Source organism: Somniosus microcephalus, chromosome 14, assembly GCF_052327205.1.
Source record: "Somniosus microcephalus isolate GS21.2 chromosome 14, FLI_Smic_1.0, whole genome shotgun sequence".
Classification (NCBI taxonomy): Eukaryota; Metazoa; Chordata; class Chondrichthyes; order Squaliformes; family Somniosidae; genus Somniosus; species Somniosus microcephalus.
The window spans coordinates 123,844,722-123,865,577 of NC_141000.1; the positions used below are offsets into that span (position 1 = coordinate 123,844,722).

General features: G+C 47.4%; 1 protein-coding gene across 2 annotated transcripts in view; it reads left to right on the forward strand.

Annotated features, from left to right (window-relative positions):
- Window positions 1–1,100: 1,100 nt before the first annotated feature.
- The window catches only part of LOC147107894 (SAM domain-containing protein SAMSN-1-like), a 185,268-nt gene continuing 165,512 nt past the window's right edge, over window positions 1,101–20,856 (forward strand). For both annotated transcript variants that reach the window (XM_086007280.1, XM_086007281.1), the window contains exons 1-4: window positions 1,101–1,237; window positions 5,624–5,764; window positions 15,214–15,263; window positions 18,183–18,223. In XM_086007280.1, the coding sequence (XP_085863406.1) occupies window positions 1,214–1,237; window positions 5,624–5,764; window positions 15,214–15,263; window positions 18,183–18,223 (256 nt within the window). In that variant the 5' untranslated portion in view covers window positions 1,101–1,213. The remainder of the gene's footprint in view (window positions 1,238–5,623; window positions 5,765–15,213; window positions 15,264–18,182; window positions 18,224–20,856) is intronic.

Sequence of the window (20,856 nt, forward strand, 5' to 3'; positions counted from 1 at the left end):
TACACTAGGTGGTGCTGTATGTATATAAGAGTGGGCTACCCACGATGCAACAGGCTACCCACAAGGCAGCAGTCAAGGTGGATGCCTCTACAGATACTGTACCTAGTCCACATGTGCTCAATAAAGTGTCTAGCAAAAGCTAGCTGTTCTTAATAAAAAATGACTCGTTATTAATGAACATAACAGGTTCAGGTAACGTTTATTACTTGCCTTCTTCCATCTGTGCTGTGCAAGGGTGTGGCTGCAGCTGTTGCTAAGCTACAGAGACTCTTGCAACTTGTGGCCATTGTTTTGAACCACAGGGTTTGTTGCTTTATACGGAGCTCTCAACTCCGTATCTTTTACTATAGCGTTTGGTTATCCGGAATTTTTGATGAACCGGCACCACGTTGGTCCAGCCCGTGCCAGATAAAAAAAAGTTTCCTGTAAAAGGTCTTGTTATGGAATGATACAGCACAGAAGGAGGCCATTCAGCCCATCATGCCGGTGCCGGCTCTTTGAAAGAGCTCTCCAATTAATCCCACTCCCCCACTCTTTCCCCATCGCCCTGTAATTGTTTCCCTTCAAGTATTTATCTAATCCTCTTTTTTTAAAGTTACTATTGAATCTGCTTCCACCAGCCTTTCAGGTAGCGCGTTCCAGATCACAATAACTCGCTGCATAAAAAAATGTTTCCTCCTGTTGTATCTGGTTCTTCTGCCAATCACCTTAATCTGTGACCTCTGGTTACTGACCCTTCTGCCACTGGAAACAGTCTCTCCTTATTTACTCTAACAAAACCATTTGCGATTTTGAACACCTCTATCAAATCTCCCTCTTAACCTTCTCTGCTCTGAGGAGAACAACCCCAGCTTCTCCAGTCTCTCCACGTAACTGAAGTCCCTTCATCCCTAGCACCATTCCGGTAAATCTCCTCTGCACCCTCTCAGATACAGACCGTGGCGGTTGTACGTCCGCTAGGTCAAAAGACTTGAATATTGTGGCATGTAGCAGAGATAAGGAAACAGATTGCAGTGTGATCCAGTTGAGCTTTTAATGGCTTTGAATCCAGATTAGTAAGAGGTTTCATCCAGCGATAATCTCCGCACAGACAACTGAGCCCCTCTCTGAGTCGCGCCTGTCAGCTGCAGTACAGGAACAGTCGAGCCTCTCCTAAATATATTCTTTGGATTTCCCCCCCCACTTACTCCTTGCCCTCATTTCACCGTGAAGAATGAACCTTTTCTGTCTCTCGCTGGTAAGTTCGGTCTCTGGTCAGTTCTCCTTTTGTAAGTGGTACAAGGCAGGTTGTAGCTTCCACTGGCGGAGGCCCAGGGCAGGAGCGGCAGGTTATTGATTATGAAGTGGGCCTTGGCCAGCTCGAATGTGTGTCCCCTGTGATTTAATTCCCTACGTGAGCCGAATAGAAGAGAGATCGCTGACGAAAGCTTCTCTCTCTTGGCCTGGCATTTTCGTGCAGCAGATCGCGGAAAATAAAAGGGTAATAAATAAATGAGCCTTCTGGGTCGCCCTTGTCCGGAGAGTGTCGCTGCTCCTTGTATTTTTGGTGTTATTACCGGCAGCGCTTTTCGTGATCATTCATATTAATGCCGCAAAGTGAGAGAGGAAAGATCAGTTATTCTCTTGTTGACGGGGCATGTTTCACTGTTGACGGGTTTTTATCTTGTGTGTGTGGGTGTAGGCTCTGAAGGGACTGAACAATCAGTTCAACGGGGTTCAAGGGTTCAAATGTTGGAGACAGAAGATAAAAAATGAGGCAGTTAGAAGGGAAGTCAGGAACAGGTGACTTTGGACCCATGATTCACAAAGCTCTCCACCACTGGGGGTTTTCCTCGCCTCGTGTCTGGCTCTGTTGTAGACTCATTGATAGAGATTGAGCGCTACGATAAGACAACTCCATTATTGTCATTGTATCATGCAACTATCAGGATGGTAGAAGGTGGCCTAGGTCTTTTTTCACCTAGCAATTCCCATGTTCCCAAATCTGTGCCCATCTTTCCCACAACTTTTATATGTTTGACTCTCTCCAATCAGGTTTCTGCCTCTGCCACAGGACTTCAATGACCCTAACCAAAGTCACAAACGGCATCCACTGTGACCGGGAACGTGTTGCAATATTCCTCTTCAACATCATGGTCGACCACACCGTTTCCCCCTCTAACACCCCTCCTCTGTTGTCCAGCTCAGTGCGACTCCCCCCTTACCTATCCGATTGTGGCCATAGAACCTACAGCAATGATGTCTCTTCCCATCCCTGCACCATTACCTAAGGATCTGTCCTTGGTCCCCTCCTCTTCCTCCGCTACATGCTGCCCCTTGGCAACATCAACCACAGGCAACTACAACAACATTTCGCATTTATATAGCGCCTTTAATGTCATAAAACATCCCAAGGTGCTTCACAGGAGCGATTATCAAACAAAATTTGACACCAAGCCACATAAGGAGATAGTAGGACAGGTGAGCAAAAACTTGGTCAAAGAGGTAGGTTTTAAGAGGGGGAGAAGTAGAGAGGCGGAGAGATTTAGGGAGTGAATTCCAGAGCTTAGGGCCTAGGCAGTCGAAGGCACGGCTGGCAATGGTGGAGTGATGAAAATCGGGGATGCGCAAGAGGCCAGAATTGGAGGAGCGCAGATATCTCGGTGGGGGGGGGGGGGTGGTCATGGGGCTGGAGGAGATTACAGAGATAGGGAGGGGTGAGGCCATGGAGGGATTTGAACACCAGGATGAGGATTTTAAAATCGAGGCGCTGCTGGACTGGGGTCAGATTCTACATGTACACAGATGACGCCCAGCTCTGACCCCTCCACTACCTCTGTGTTGTCAGACTGCTTGACCTACATACATCCCTGGAGGGGGCACAAGTTCCTCCAGTTAAAGGAGAAGAATTAAGCCATTGTCCTCGGCTCCCACCCACCGCCAACTCCGTTTCCTCGCCATTGATTTCATCCCTCTCCCTGGCCACTGACAGAGGCTGAACCAGACTGTTTGCGACCTCGGTGTCCTATTCAATCACAAAGGGAGTTTCTGACCCCATATCCTCTCCACCACACAGGCCTCCTACCTCCACCTCCGTAACGTTGCCCACCTGCACCTCTACCTCAGCCCAACTGAAAACCTCATCTGCGCCTTGGTCACCGCCAGACTTACCTATTCCAACGCTCCCCTGGCCGCCCTGCCATCCCCCACCTTCAATAAACTCCAGTTCATCCCAAACTCTGCTTCCCTTATCCTACCGCACACCAGGCCCTTTCCACCCCTGTGCTCGCTGACCGGCATTGGCTCCCCGTTTCCCCACTGCTTCCAATTTCAAACTATCGTCCTTGTGTTTAAATCTTTTCATAGATTTTTCTCTCCCTATCTCTTCTCCAACATCCTCCTCCGCCCACCCCCTCTCCCGCCCGCAACCCTCCTCGACACCCCCCACTCCCGTCTCAACCACCGCAATCCCCCCACCCACCTTGACCCCCCCCACCCCCCAAACCTATGTTCCTCTGGTCTATTGTGCATCCTGCTGCTCCTATCATCGCTCCACCATTGGCGGCCGTGCCTTCAGCCATATAAGCCCTGCCATGAATCTTACCATTCATGTAGAAATGACTCATGAGATAACACTGGGCGGCCAGCTGGTGGCGCCGTCCAAGGAAAGTATAAATACTCGGGCGTGGGCCCAGCTTGCTCAGGATGTTTCTGTAACCAGGAACTAGTGATGTAACTAGAACTCATGGTTGTGAAACAGTTGATTAAAGCCTTGTTTTATACTCAAACCAAATGCTCAGTAGTTTTCTTATGTCAAGCCCTAAGCTCTGTAATTCCCTCCCGAACCCCCTTCGCCTCTCCATCTCTCTCTTTCCTCCTTTAAGGCCCTCATTTAAAACCCATCTCTTTGACCTAACTTTTGATCACCTATCCATATATCTCCTTCTTTGGCCCAGCATTGATTTATCTTTCATTACTTCTTGGTCGGGACGTTATTCTAAGTTAAAGACACTTTATCAATGCAAGTTGTTGTTATCATCTGACCCCGCATGGAACACAACAACAACTTGCATTGATAAAGTGTCTTTAACTTAGAATAACATCCCGACGAAGGCGTAATGAAACATAAATCAATGCCAGGCCAAAGAAGGAGATGAGTCAGATGATCTCTGTATGCAATTGGCCCCCGGAATCCACTGCTTGGGAGATGAAAAGTCACAATCCAGTGACCTCCTCCTCTTGATGATAAAATGTCAGTGTAGGTGATCCCTGGGTAAGGTTGGACTGATCTTGCCCTTGATTCCCTCCCTGCCGTGGTGGAATAGTTCACCAGAACTCACCGTCAAGGCTCCCACACAATAGAGGGGGTAGAGGTTTGCTGGCATCAGTGATACTGTACCCCAACATCCGCACTGTATCTCAGGATGATTCAGTGCCCTCAGAGAGAGAAGAGACAATCGGATAACAAAAGGAAACCACTCACTCTTAAGGGGAGGCTTGATAAATTGTCGGATCGTATGACCCGATAACGTAATTCAGTTTTGAGTACCCTTCTTTCTTTTAATGACAATTCTTTCCTTTCTCTCTTTGACGGTAAGATATGATTTTTTTAAAAATATCCCCCTTCCATTTATTCTCTCCTCACACTGGGAATGTGCCGACTCCTTGTTGGGGTACTGCACCTCATTCTTCATGTCCGTCACTTGGCCAGTGAATATTGGCAGGCTATTTGATCCTGGAGGGCATCACAGCTGAGCCCGATCCTGGCCTTACCCAACACCCGCACATGCACACGGTCTTCAGCAGACGTACCAGAGAGTGTTAATGACTGGAACGCTTGTTTTTTAAAAATTCATTCTTGGAATGAATGCAAAGCCAGCATTTATTGCCTATCCCTAGTTGCCCCGAGAAGGTGGAGAACTGTTCCAATCCATGTGCTGAAGTCACTCCTTCGCCATACTGCTGTTAGGTAGGGAGTTCCAGGGTATATGTTCAAGTCGGGATGGTGTGTGTGACTTGGAGGTAGACTTGGAGGTGCTGATGTTCCCATACACCTGCTGCCCTTGTCCTTCTAGGCGGTAGAGGTTGCGGGTTTGGGAGGTGCTGCCGAAGAAGCCTTGGCGAGTTGCTGCAGTGCATCTTGTAGATGGTCCACACTGCAGCCACGGTACGCCGGTGGTGGAGGGAGTGAATGTTTAAGGTGGTGGATGTGGTGCCAATCAAGCGGGCTGCTTTGTCCTGGATGGTGTCGAGCTTCTTGGGTGTTGTTGCAGCTGCACTCATCCAGGCAAGTGGAGAGTATTCCATCACACTCCTTGTGCCTTGTAGGGCATAGAGAGGCTTTGGGGATTGAGGAAGTTAGACACTCGCCACAGAATACCCAGCCTCTGACCTGCTCTTGTAGCCACAGTATTTATGTGGCTGGTCCAGTTAAGGTTCTGGTCAATGGTGACCCCCAGGATGTTGATGGTGGGGGATTTGGCGATGGTAATGCCGTTGACTGTCAAGGGGAGGTGGTTAGACTCTCGCTTGTTGGAGATAGTCATTGCCTGGGGTGAGAATCCCCCCCACCCCCCACCCACCCCCTCCCGCTGCGGTTCCATGTCTTTATTTTAACAAAATGATTTAATCCCATTGTGTGCAGGAGGGATCCACGGACAGCCTGTATGAACCCGTTAAAGATCATCAGGATAACAAGGACTTGACGAATGAGGCTGACATCAGTAAACCATCTCTGCCAGACCCAACTCCAACATGGAGATTGCCACAAAAATCGGGATCATTGGTAAGGGGAAAAATGCTGCCTGGAATCCTTAAAGCCCTTGAATGATTCTGAAATGTTATTTGGCATTGTGGAGTTCCCTGAAAATTGTGCAGCACATGCCCAGCTTGAACAGAATAATGGAACATCTGAAATCAAAGCCCTTGTGCAAAGTTGCAGTGAAATCAGGCATAGACGGTGTAATAAACTTATGCGGCTCTGATCCAAGCATGTTCCAATGGGCCAAGCCCCTTCCCATTGCAAAGAATCCCAATGGGCCAAACACCTTCCCATTCACTCCCATTGTATAGAATCCCAATGGACCCAACCCCTTCCCATTGTATAGAATCCCAATGGGCCAAACATCTTCCCATTCACTCCCATTGTATAGAATCCCAATGGACCAAACTCCTTCCCATTCACTCCCATTGTATAGAAGCCCAATGGACCAAACACCTTCCCATTCACTCCCATTGTATAGAATCCCAATGGACCAAACTCCTTCCCATTCACTCCCATTGTATAGGAGCGCAATGGACCAAACTCCTTCCCATTCACTCCCATTGTATAGAATCCCAATGGACCAAACTCCATCCCTTTCACTCCCATTGTATAGAATCCCAATGGACCAAACCCCTTCCCATTCACTCCCATTGTATAGAATCCCAATGGACCAAACCTCTTCCCATACACTCCCACTGTATAGAATCCCAATGCACCAAACCCCTTCCCATACACTCCCATGGTATAGAACCCCAATGGATGAAACCCCTCTCCATTCACTCCCACTGTATAGTATCCCAATGGACAAAACCCCTTCCCATTCACTCCCATTGTATAGTATCCCAATGGACCAAACCCCTTCCCATTCACTCCCACTGTATAGAATCCCAATGGACCAAACCCCCTCCCATTCACTCCCACTGTATAGAATCTCAATGGACCAAACCCCTTTCCATTCACTCCCATTATATAGAATCCCAATGGACCAAACCCCTTCCCATTCACTCCTACTGTATAGAATCCCAATGGAGGAAAACCCTTCCAGTTCACACCCATTGTATAGAATCCCAATAAACCAAGCCACTTCCCATTCAGTCCCACTGTATAGAATTCCAGTGGACCAAACCCCTTCTCATTGTATAGAATCCCAATGGACCAAACCCCTTCCCATTGTATAGAATTCCAATGGGCCAAACCCCTTCCTATTCACTCCATTGTTTAGAATCCCAATGGATCAAACCCCTTCCCATTCACTCTCATTGTATAGAATCCCAATGGGCCAAACACCTTCTCATTCACTCCCATTGTATAGAATCCCAATGGACCAAACCCCTTCCGATTGTATAGAATCCCAATGGACCAAACCCCTTCCCATTGTATAGAATCCCAATGGGCCAAACCCCTTCCCATTCACTCCCATTGTATAGAATCCCAATGGACCAAACCCCTTCCCATTCACTCCCATTGTATAGAATCCCAATGGACCAAACCCCTTCCCATTCACTCCCATTGTATAGAATCCCAATGGACCAAACCCCTTCCGATTGTATAGAATCCCAATGGACCAAACCTCTTCCCATTGTATAGAATCCCAATGGGCCAAACCCCTTCCCATTCACTCCCATTGTATAGAATCCCAATGGACCAAACCCCTTCCCATTGTATAGAATCCCAATGGACCAAACTTCTTCCCATTGTATAGAATCCCAATGGGCTAAACCCCTTCCCATTCACTCCCATTGTATAGAATCCCAATGGACCAAACCCCTTCCCATTGTATAGAATCCCAATGGACCAAACCCCTTCCCATTGTATAGAATCCCAATGGACCAAACCCCTTCCCATTGTATAGAATCCCAATGGACCAAACCCCTTCCCATTGTATAGAATCCCAATGGACCAAACCCCTTCCCATTCACTCCCATTGTATAGAATCCCAGTAAACCAAACCCCTTCCCATTCACTCCCATTGTATAGAATCCCAATGGACCAAACAGCTTCCCATTGTATAGTGTCCCAATGGACCAAACCCCTTCCCATTGTATAGAATCCCAATGGACCAAACCCCTTTCTCATTCACTCCCATTGTATAGAATCCCAATAAATCAAACCCCTTCCCATTCACTCCCACTGTATAGAATCTCAATGGACCAAACCCCTTCCCATTCACTCCCACTGTATAGAGTCCCAATGGACCAAACCCCTTCCCATGGTATAGAATCCCAATGGACCAAACCCCTTCCCATGGTATAGAATCCCAATGGACCAAACCCCTTCCCATGGTATAGAATCCCAATGGACCAAACCCCTTCCCATTGTATAGAATCCCAGTGGATCAAACCCCTTCCCATTCACTCCCATTGTATAGAATCCCAATGGACCAAACCCCTTCCCATTCACTCGCATTGTATAGAATCCCAATAAACCACACCCCTTCCCATTCACTCCCACTGTATAAAATCCCAATGAGCCAAACCCCTTCCCATTCATTCCCATTGTAAAGAATCCCAATGGACCAAACCCCTTCCCATTATATAGAATCCCAATGGGCCAAACCCCTTCCCATTCACTCCCTCTGTATAGAATTCCAATGGACAAACCCCATTTCATTTACTCCCATTCATGCAAATTCCAAGGGACCAAACCCTCCCCATTTGCTGCCAATGTGTGCACTTCCCAGTCATGCATAATTCCAATATACCAAACTACTTTGACGTTCACTCCCATTCTGACTCTGCAGTAATCTTGAGAATATCTTTCTCCAGACACTGAAGCCTAGAAATTGGGCTGTGTAGCTCTCGGTTGTTCAGGCCCTACGTGGCCTAAGGCCCCCAAAAATACCGAGCAGGAAGCGTGCTCCAATCAATATTCGACCAGGAAGTGCGGCGACCGCCATATTGGGTAAGGATTCACAAGAGGCATCGTTACTCCGGCCTGAAGCAGATGGGCTGCCGTGTTTTCCACATTACAACAATGACCATGCTTCAAAAGTACTTCATTTGCTGCAAAGCACTTTGGGACATCCTGAGGTTGTGAAAGGCGCTATAGAAATGCAAGTGTTTTTCTTTCTCGCCTTCTCTTACACATCAGTGCACAGGGTGGATCGCTTCTGACAGATGCCAAATCTCAGTGTAAATGTACCCTCAGCTTCATTTGTTTAAAGATCATTTTTACGGAGCAGGTTCGATGGTGGTGCCTGGTGTCACATATCTAAGCGCTGCTTCAAAGAAAGATGTCTGAGAACTTGCATTTACATAACGTCTTTCACATTGTCGGGACATCCCAAAGTGCTTGACAGCCAATCAATCACTCCCGAAAGTGTAGTGACTGTTGTTTTGCAGGCAAACAGAGCGGCCAATTTGCACAGAGCAAGAACCCACAAACAGTAATGAAGTGAATCACCAGATACTCCTGTTTTTTGGTGGTGTTGGTTGAGGGAGGAATGCAGGCCAGGACACCGGAGAACTGAATTTTCCCTCAGCTATCCTCTCTGAAATTGGGCGGGAGAGTGGCGGAAAACAAGAGAAAAATCGGGTGGGGTAGGCCTACTGCTACGCTCCCAACCCCGATCTTTATTTTCCCTCCAGCCGCCCCTGCCGGCATGATTGCCCCTGCCCCGGCTGCCGTGTGTGAATTAGGGTGAGGACGGGGGTAAGCCACCCCATTTCCCGCCCTTACACGCTGATCCCACCAATCTCAGGGACTGCCAGGAGAGAGGTGATGGGAGTCCCTGGGGCAGCAGTGGAAGGGTCACTGATGTCCTATTTTGGAAGAACAAAGCCCAGTACTGGGGATCTCTCCCTCCCGTTGGTCCTCAGAACTGGGTTGCCGACTCCAGTTGGACTTTTTCCTGGAGGTTCCATCACATGACCTCCAACAGCCCCACCCCCCCACTCTCCCACCATTGGTCGCCCGACACGTCCATCCTCATGGCGCACTGCCACCTCACGGCCAATTGGAGCGTGAACAGGCTCTTCGTTACCCAATTGGACGATTCTTGACTGTCAGTCAAACAGCCTTTTATCCCCGCCCCCATCGCCAATATTTTTCTAACTAATAAACAAAAGTCTTCAAAGAAAATGAATAAAAACACAATTTTGTTGATTTTTCTCCTGGGTGTTGCTTGCAGCAGTGTCCTTCCTGGAGACTCTAGGACAATCCTGCAGGGTTGGAGACCCCACCTCAGACCCTTACCATTTTTAGGCTTCGGCCCAGTTCAAGGCCTAAAAACTGCAAGTCCCTGCTAGATTTTTGGAGCTTTCCTGCCCCGCTCCCCCTTCCCTTCCCATTAAATGTCCCCTAACTCTTTGGATGCATCACCTGCAGTCCCCCTGGCATTGTCCTCTCCAACACTGGTTGGCTTCCTCCCGACAGCAGGGATCCCAAATCCCTTCATAGCTAAACATCACCACCCACCACCCTCCCCCCCTCCCCCCGCCGTCTCCCTCAACCCAAGAAAGTGGGTCATTGATGTGGCAGGCGGACAACCTGTCCTGAACTTCCTGGAGCTGCTTAAGGAAAACACAGGTCCAGAGGAACTCCGCTGCTTTTCTTTGAATAGTGGCCGTGGGATCGTTTACATCAACTGAATAGGCAGACGGGGCCTTGGTTTAACATCTCATCGAGAAAGAGAAATCTCACCTCTGACAATACTGCACCCCCTCAGTGCTGCACCCGAGTGCTGAACCCCCTCAGTGCTGCACCCCTCAGTGCTGCACCCCCTCAGTGCTGCACCCCTCAGTACTGAACCCCCTCAGTGCTGCACCCCCTCAGTGCTGCACCCCTCAGTCCTGCACCCCATCAGTCCTGCACCCCTCAGTGCTGAACCCCCTCAGTGCTGAACCCCATCAGTCCTGCACCCCTCAGTGCTGCACCCTTCAGTGCTGCACCCCTCAATGCTGCACCCCCTCAGTCCTGAACCCCATCAGTCCTGCACCCCTCAGTGCTGCACCCCTCAATGCTGCACCCCCTCAGTCCTGAACCCCTCAGTGCTGCACCCCTCAGTCCTGAACCCCATCAGTCCTGCACCCCTCAGTGCTGCACCCCTCAGTCCTGAACCCCATCAGTCCTGCACCCCTCAGTGCTGCATCCCTCAATGCTGCACCCCCTCAGTCCTGAACCCCATCAGTCCTGCACCCCTCAGTGCTGCACCCCTCAGTGCTGCACCCCTCAATGCTGCACCCCCTCAGTCCTGAACCCCTCAGTGCTGCACCCCTCAGTCCTGCACCCCCTCAGTGCTGCACCCCTCAGTCCTGCACCCCCTCAGTGCTGCACCCCTCCATGCTGCACCCCCTCAGTCCTGCACCCCTCAGTCCTGAACCCCATCAGTCCTGAACCCCTCAGTCCTGCACTCAAATATCAGCCCACATTATGTGGAAATCTGGATTTCTCTCCCCCCGCAAAAGGCTGTGGATGCCAGGGGGGTGGCCAATTGAAATTTTCAAGACCGAGATTTCTGATAGATTTTTGTAATATAAATAGAAAATGCTGGAAATACCGCCTGACCTGTGGTGTATTCCCAGCATTTTCTGTTTATATTTCAGATTTCCAGCAACTGCAGTATTTTGCCTTTAGTTGAGTAAAGGGTATTAAGGGATATGGAGCAAAAACAAGTAAGTGGAGTTGAGATACAGATCAGCCATTCTCAACTTGAATGACAGAATAGGCTTGAGGGGCCCTCCTCCTGTTCCAGATGTATTTTTGGTGTGGGGATTGAACCCATGACCGATTTACAGTTAGAGACCAGACTGCTACCACTGAGCCCAGGCTGACACGCTCTAAACACCCATTATTTGAGCTCTTTTATTGAAGGTAATATTCCTTCATTCGTTTCTTTGTTTTCCCCCCCCTCCCCGCCATGTTTTATACCCTGCCCTCTCCTGCCTGTCAGGCTCGAATTCCATGATCGTCACCAACCCCCGGCACTCCACCAACTGGCCTTTCTCTCTTGTGAATATAAGCAGTTGGGGGAAACAAAATTAAAAAAAAATAAACAGATTACAAGTTGAAGCAGGGAAACTGGCAAAGCGTTAGCAATTAATAGTCCAACAATAAACTGTGTGTTGAATTTGAAAAGTGGAAAAACATTTATTTTGACAAAAATAGTAAAAATTGTATTCTAGTTTTCACACTGATACACTATTGGTGAAAATTCTCACACTGGTAAAATACTGGTGTGTTTTTTCACACTGCTGTAGCACTGTTTTTTCTTTACACTGTTGAGGTGTGTCAGCCAATAGCGCAGTGGGTAGCACACTTTCATCTGAGTCCTGAAGATTGAGGCTGGTTCATAATCCCTTGCCAGAGATTTAAGCACCGAAATCTAGGCCTGAGGGAGCGCTGCGCTGTCGGAGGTGTCGTCTTTCAGATGGGGCATTAAATTGAGGCACCGTCCACTCTCTAAGGTGGATGGTAAAAGATCCCATGGCCACTATTTCGAAGAAGAGCAGGGGAGTACTCCCTGGTGTCCTGGGTCAATATTTATTTCTCAATCAACATCTAAAAAAAAAATCAGTTTATCTGGTCATTATCACATTGCTGTTTGTGGGAGCTTGCTGTGCGCAAATTGGCTGCTGCGTTTGCTACATTACAACAGTGACTACACTTCAAAAAAAAAGTACTTCATTGGCTGTAAAGCGCTTTGGGACGTCCGGTGGTTGTGAAAGGCGCTATATAAATGCAAGTTTTTCTTTTTGTCAGTGTATATTCTCACACCGCTACAATACAGAGCGGCAACAGACTATTCAGTCATGATGGGCATCACAGCCTCGCCCAGCTGCGCCTGCCCTTATCTGATATCCACGCACCACTTGACTGCAGCAGTCCCTGGAAGGAGAAGGGGGTGTGTTTTTTTGCTTCCCTTCCCCGACTCAGGAGACCCGAGCCCAATTCCCGGGCCTGCGCTGCCCTCCCGGCTGACAGCAGCCAACGCGGCCCAGGCCACAGGGCCAGTCTGATTCCGCCCTGGGCCGAACGGCGCAGCAGCGCCCCAGGTGGTGCCTCTGAAAACTGCGGGGTCAGGCCAGCTATTTCCTCTATTTTTTAAGTTGCTTTCTTCTCTTTCCCTTTTGCTCGCAAGTCAACCTAAAAACAAATCTCACAAAAAGTTGACAACATTTTCTTTAAAAACGGATGCAGCGGCAAAATAAAATGCCGACACTTCAAACGCTGTCAGCTATTATTGACCAAAAACTCAAAAGTTAGCCCTGAATATAGTAACATTAGGAGTAGGAGGTGGCCATTCAGCCCCTCGAGCCTGCTCTGCCATTCAGTTATACCAGGACTGATCTGTATCTCGACTCCATTCAGCTGCCTTAGCTTGATATCTTTACTTAACGTAAAATCTATCAATTTCAGTCTTGAAAGCTTCAGTTGCCCCCAGCATCATTTGGGGGGATCCTTCTCAAGGGTATTTAGGGATGGGCAATAAGTACTGGCCTTGCCAGCGATGTCCACATCCCATAAACAAATAAAAAAGAAGCGAGGTCCAGATTTCTACTACCCTTTTTGTAAAGAAGTGCTTCCTGATTTTGCTCTTGGCTCTAATTTTAAGGTTATGTCCCCTCGTTCTTGATTCCCCCCCTCACCAGGGGAAATTATTTCTTCGTATCTACTCGGTCGAACCCTTTTAACGTTTTTAAACAGCTCGATCAGATCACCCCTCAGTCTCCTACACTCAAGCGAATACTCGCCAAGTTTATGCAACCTTTCCTCATAGACATAGAAACATAGAAACATAGAAGATAGGAGCAGGAGTAGGCCATTCGGCCCCTCGAGCCTGCTCCGCCATTCAATGCGATCATGGCTGATCATCCAAATTCAGTACCCGGTCCCTGCTTTCTCCCCATATCCCTTGATCCCTTTAGCCTTAAGAAATATATCCAACTCCTTCTTGAATATATTTAATGAATTGGCCTCTACTGCCTTCTGTGGTAGAGAATTCCACAGGTTCACCACTCTCTGGGTGAAGAAACTCCTCCTAATTTCTGACCTAAATGGCTTACCCCTTATCCTTAGACTGTGACCCCTGGTTCTGGACTCCCCGGCCATCGGGAACATCCTTCCTGCATCTAGTCTGTCCAGTCTCATAGTTTAATCCTCTGAGCCCCGGGGTCGTTCTGGTGAATCTGCCTATGACAACGCCACTACTTGATGGTGTTAAATTCTCTTTTATTGCTGCGGATTCCAGGATTCTCGCTGGCATTATGGGATCAGATTTTACAATTCTTCTGTTTAACACAAAACCTGACGGTCTTGACAGCCGTGGCTGAGTGGGTAGCACCCTCGCCCTGCTCCAGAGACTTGAACACAAATCCAGGCTGAGGGAGCGCTGCACTGTCGGAGGTGCCGTCTTTCGGATGAGACGTTAAACCAAGGCCCCGTCTGCTCTCTCGGGTGGATGTAAAAGATCCCATGGCCACTATTTCGAAGAAGAGCAGGAGGGTTATCCCCGGTGTCCTGGGGCCAATATTTATCCCTCAACCAACATAACAAAAACAGACTATCTGGTCATTATCACATTGCTGTTTGTGGGATCTTGCTGTGTGCGAATTGGCTGCCGCGTTTCCTACATTACAACAGTGACTCCACTTCAAAACTGCTCCATTGATTGCAAAGCACTTAATACGTCCTGAGATCGTTAAAGGCGCTATAGAAGTACAAGTCTTTTTCTTTTTTGACTATGATGCGAAAACAAGTAGTTCTGCTGAGAGTGCAGCGGCACAGGACCTTGTTGTAACTTAAGCTGCAGGTGTACCCTGCATATCCATCACTTATACTTCAGGGAGTGAATCGTTCCCTTCTACCCGCTGTGTGCTGTACAGGTACAGGAGCTGACACTGAGACACACGGGCCGTACAGTACCAGACGGGAGTGAATCGTTCCCTTCTACCCGCTGTGTATACTAGAAAGAAAGAAAGAACTTGCATTTATATAACGCCTTTCACAACCTGAGGATGTCCCTAAATGCCTTACGGCCAATGAAGTACTATTGAAGTGTGGTAACTGTCGCGATCTAGGGATACACGGCAACCAATTTGCAAGTTTATTTTGTTGAAATAGTGCCATGGGATCTTTTACGTCCACCTGAGAGGGAAGACGGGGCCTCGGTTTAACGTCTTATCTGAAAGACGGCCACTCCAACAGTGGCTCCCTCAGTACTGCACTGGAGTGTCAGCCTAGATTTTTGTGCTCAAGTCTCTGGAGTGGAACTATGAACCCACAACCTTCTGACTCGGAGGCGAGGGTGCCACAATTGACACTGTTGTAAGATTCCGTGCTTTGTGCCCCAGCTTTTGAATGTGAGCTGAATACACTGAAAAAAAAAGTCTGTAAGTGATGAGAATTTTTTTTTCAAATTAAGTAAGAGCTGATTAGAATTTGGATTCTACAAAAGACCCTTTACAAGACTTGTTGGTTTAATAGGGCAACCTTTGGTGCCCTTTTCATCAGTTGCTTATATACACTTCTAGGAGTTCCCTGAAGCAAGCAAGCTAGACACAAATCTACGGAAAAAGACAAAGTAAGTTGAATTTATTGCATTTCACGTCAGCTTGTCTGTTGGATGAGGTCTTTTACCCCTTTATGAGAAGTAATTTTTCAGTTGAGAGGATCAAACTGAGCTCTCCGACCGCTGGGAGTGTTGCTAAACTGTGAGCTTCACAGAGGCCAACATCCCATTGAATAAAGAGATTTGAGGAATTCAGAATTTGACTAACCAATCCAGGGATGAGGGATTACAGTTACATGGATAGACTGGAGAAGCTGGGGTTGTTCACCTTGGAGCAGAGAAGGCTAAGAAGAGATTTAATAGAGGTGTTTAAAATCATGAAGGGTTTAGATGGAGTAACTAATGAGAAACTGTTTCCAATGACTCAAGGGTCGATAAGCCAGAGGGCACAGATACAAAGTGATTGGCAAAAGAACCAGAGGCGACATGAGGAAAAACTTTTTTACGCAGCGAGTGGTTAGGATTTGGAATGATTGACCTGATAGAAACATAGATGATAGGAGCAGGAGTAGGCCATTCGGCCCCTCGAGCCTGCTCCGCCATTTAATGAGATCATGGCTGATCATCCAAATTCAGTACCCTGTCCCTGCCTTCTCCCCATATCCCTTGATCCCTTTAGCCTTAAGAAATATATCTAACTCCTTCTTGAATATATTTAATGAATTGGCCTCAACTGTCTTCTGTGGTAGAGAATTCCACAGGTTCACCACTCTCTGGGTGAAGAAATTCCTCCTCATCTCTGTCCTAAATGGCTTACCCCTTATCCTTAGACTGTGACCCCTGGTTCTGGACTCCCCGACCATCGGGAACATCCTTCCTGCATCTAGTCTGTCTAGTCCTGTTAGAATTTTATAAGTTTCAATGAGATCCCCTCTCATTCTTCTAAACTCCAGCGATAGGGTGGTGGAAACAGATTCAATAGTAGCCTTCAAAAGGGACTTGGATAAATACCTGAAGGAGAAAAAATTGCAGGGATATGGGGAAAGAGCGAGGGGAGTGGGACTGACTGGATCGCTCTTCGAAAGAGCTGGCACAGACTCGATGGGCCGAATGGCCTCCTCCTGTGTTGTTCTATTCTATGATTCTATTAGAGCATTTTGTGTTTTTTTTAACCTTTTAAGTTTTTCCCCCCATAACAACAACAGCCCGCATTTATATAGCGCCTTTAATGTAGAAAATCATCCAACGCTGCTTCCCAAAGGTAAGAGCCTTGGGCAGTTTCACTACGTTAAAGGCGCTATATCAGTGGAAGTTGTTGTTGTAAGGGAAAACTAAAACAGGCATTGAGCCAACAAAGGAGATTTAAGAGGCGTGCCCAAAGCCTTGGTCAAAGGGGCGCGGGGGGGGGGAGGGTGGGGGGCGGTGGTAGTTTAAGGAAAGTCTTAAAGGAGGAGAGGGATATGGAGAGGCAGAGATTTTTATGGAGGGAATTCCAGGCCGCGGGGCCTTGTTTGGTTGAAGGCACGGCCACCAATGGTGAGGCAAAGGGGCGGGGACAATGCACAAGGTGCTGGAGTCAGAGAAATGGAAAATTCTGAAGTGGGTGGGGGCTGGTTGTAGGACTGGAAGAGGTTACAGAGATAGGACGGGATTCATTTCGAGGTGTTGCTGGACCGGGAGCTAATGTAGATCTGCTAGCACAGGGGTGGACGGGACTCGATGCGAGTTAGGACACAGGCAGCAGAGCTTTGGATGAGCTGACATTTATGGAGGGTGGAGGGTGGGAGGCCGGCCGGAAGAGCATTGGAGTAATCAAGTCTGGAGGTAAGAAAGACATGGATGAGGGTTTCAGTAGGTGATGGGCTCAGGTAGGGACGGAGCCGGGCGATATTACAAAGGTAGTCTTAGTGATGGAGATAATATGGGGTTGGAAGCTCAGCTCACCTGAATGACATGAATAATAATGGAAATAAAACTTAGTGATAAAGTAAGACTGTTGCATGGTGATGGAGTCACATCACAATGAAGTATCTGCGAGAACTAATGACATTGATTAGGCCCCCAAGTTACAGACTGGCCAATCACATGGGCTGACAAAGTGGTTACTGATGGGTTAGACTTGCCCATGGTTTGGGCCTATGTGTTCTTCACGAGGGTTAAAACCACTGCCAGTAAAACAATCGCTCCGAGAAGACCAATCATCGCCACCAATCCTCTCTATAGGCAACAAAGGGTGGGCAATGAGTGCAGCCTTGCACACACTCTTGAAAAGTTTAGAAATCTGGGCCGTTGGCCTCGCGGGTCAGAAAATGGGGTCTGCCTGTGACCACAATAATGGCCAGAGTGCCCGGGTTTGCCAAACCCACTGCTGGTGAGAGTGAAGCTTCCCAATGCAATGCAGACTAAGAAGATTTCCCCTTACATCTCACTTAAAGCATAAGGATGCCTATAGTGACACCACTATTCCCGGTCAGAATGTAGATGATTGGGTAATTCCCCCATCAATCACGCCTGGAGACCGCACTGCTGTCAGTGACTGGGATTGATTTTACGCACATCATTTGTATTGTGTAACTATCCTCCACTCATTGCGTTTTGCTGGAGAAATCACCCTGCTTTTATCGGGAGACGTTGCTATAGTTTCGGTCATGAGCTCTGTTTGTGGTAGTTCGTAGAGATTCATTTTAAATAGACTCTGTAGACTGTTTGCTCTAGTGCCCTGTTTAAATAGACTCTGTTTGCTGTTTGCTGAGTAAATAAACTTTGTTTGTTGTAAAATAGACTGCCTGCTGTAAGTCCGTCCCCCTTCCAACTCATTGGCTGCCACAGTGGTGTCAATAGACACCACTGGAAAAGGTATAACTAGCGAGACCCCTCCCCTGAGAGTGGGCTCACACCCTATGTTCACAGTATCCCTGAAGATAACAGGTTTCATCCCCCTTGTTTAATTGGTGCATATTAATTCTCTGTTTTAATTCTCTTTTTTTAAAGAAATTGCACTCAAAGGCCGGTATCTGAAGGTGTCTCCTTTGGTTTGTAGCTATGCATTTGTTAAACATGTACTTGTGTCTGTCTAAGTGCTAACCCTATTGTTCTGGAACTCAGTGACCCCTTTTGCTTAGCAAGCACTTCTTTAAACCCCTTTTTCGTCATTGCACCTTTACCCAGCGAGTGGTGAGAATGTGGAACTCGCTACCACAGGGAGTGTTTGAGACGAATAGCACAGATACATTTAAAGGGAAGCCAGATAAGTACGCAAGGGATAAAGGAATAGAAGGTTATGGTGATGAGGTGAGGTGACGAGGGGTGGGAGGAGGCTCGTGTGGAGCATAAATGCCGGCTTGGACCAGTTGGACCAAATGACTTGTTTCTGTAAATTTCTATGTAATTCTATGTAATCATAATTATGTTTGTAACCCCTTCACGGTTCTCTAGATATATGTGAGATGTGGTCTCTGTTGTAGACAGTATTCTATAGTCCAGTAAGGAGATCACTACTACAATGGCTTAATTCTAATTATCTTACTTTATAGTTTTAACGTCAGACAGTATAAGAAGATTACAGGTCAATGAACTAAATTAGACATTTGCATACATTAGAATGAATCTAGACATAATAAACATACATTCTCCATTTACATGGATTCAAAGGAGAATCTGTCCCTGTGTCCAAATTCGAGTGCACTCTTTCGTTGGCGCGCTTAAGTTGGAGCTCATGGTATGTATAATGTCTGCAAGACTTACGACTCCGAACCCCTTCGTTGAGTTCTCTTCACGATCACTGAATCCCACTTTGAGTTCTGGATGCAGAGCTACTAATACGAAGGGCGGCGGCCGAGTTTGGAAGCCCGGGACGGGATGCGGCAGCCATTTGCCTCCTGAGCCCTCTTTTCAGAGCTCCTGCCCTCTTCTCTTCCAGTCGCTCCTTTCCTGCTCGAAAAACCCGACTCCACCCCTTCCTCCTGGGGTTTCTGCCTGGAGACTGCGCAGCCTCACTGTCTGCAGCAGTTGATGCTGGTGCAGAATTATGGAAAGTATGCTCTTAGTCACATTGTGTCCTTAAAAGTTCTTGCCGTACCTTCACATGGGCAACTTTAACCCAGGGATTTATAACAATGATAATACAGTGTCTAAGTTAAAGATTGATAACCATACTTAGCGTACATAACATTTCCAGTGGGTATTACATGTTAGAAAAAGTTTCAGAGCATGTAGATCGTGTGGGAGCACTGACCAAAATTCAAACTTCTGCCCGTAGTTTTATATAGATTTAAAATGGAGGCTGGTCCTTTTGTTGGATACAAAATGGAGGATAGGAGATAATCAGTCCTCACACTGTAAGGATGAAAGGAAGAGTTTGTATATAGAGTTTCATCACACTTTTGAACCAAAATGCTTAATGCTAATGGCTATATATGTGGGGGGGGAAAGTGGTCTTTGCTATTACCTATCAATTAAACTCATCAATTTGTAAGTGAGACCAGGAAAATTCTCTTCAAATGGTGACAGGCGAGATCTTTAGCATCCACCGGAACAGGACAGGGAACAGAGACTGTTTTCCACTCAAAACCAGTGGTAATCTTTCCCATTTTAAAAATAGTTAATCCACTGGAGTAAAATGAAACAAATACTGACTGCCAATAAAGTTTGTGTTACTGCAAACAAGACTGTGTGGAAGAGAAGGAGACAAAGAGGAAGAACTTGCATTTCTACAGCGCCTTTCACGACCTCAGGACGTCCCAAAGCGCTTTACAGCTAATGAAGTACTTTTAGAAGTGTAGTCACCATTGTAATGTAGGGAAACAGAGCAGCCAATCTGCACACAGCAAGCTCCCAGAAACAGTAAATGAGATGAATGACCAAGTCATTTTTGGAAACGAAGGGAATCAGGGGATATGGGAATAGTGCGGGAAGGTGGAGTTGAGGTAGAAGATCAGCCATGATCTTGTTGAATGGCGAATGGCCTACTCCCGCTCCTCATTCTTATGTTCTTAATCTGTCTCTAGTGATAGGATTGATAGGTTTTTGTTAGGGAAGGGTATTATTAAGTGTTATGGAACCAAGGCTGGTAAATAGAGTTGACGTAAGAAAACTACTAGACACTTGGTCTGAGTATTAAACAAGACCTTAATCAACTGTTTCACAACATGGAGGTCTAGTTGTCCTTCACTAGTTCCTGTTTACAAAATATCCTGAGCAAGCTGGGCCCATGCCCGAGTATTTATACGCTCCTTGGACAGCGCCATCAGCAGGCCGCTCAGTATTATTCCATAAGTCATTTCTACAAGAATGGCAAGATTCATGTCAAGAGTTAAGTTACAGATCCACCATGATCTAACTGAATGGCAGAACAGTTTAGTGGGGCTGAAAGGCCTCCTCTTGACCCTATGTTCCTATGATGTTGGTTGAGGGAGGAATGCTGACCAGGACACTGGGAGAGCTACCTGTCTGAAGCTTTTGACACAGTTGACCACATCTCCTCCTCCAATGTCTCTTCTCCATTGTCCAGCTGGGTGGGACTGCACCGATGTTCCCTTTAATTATTTTTTTGGGGTGCGTGGCCCCTTTGACGGGGTGCGTGGCCCATTCAAATTTACGCGCATGCGCGGTTTTTCCTATTGTAAAGCCGGCAAGCAACCTGCGCGGGAGCTCCAGAGAGCAGTGC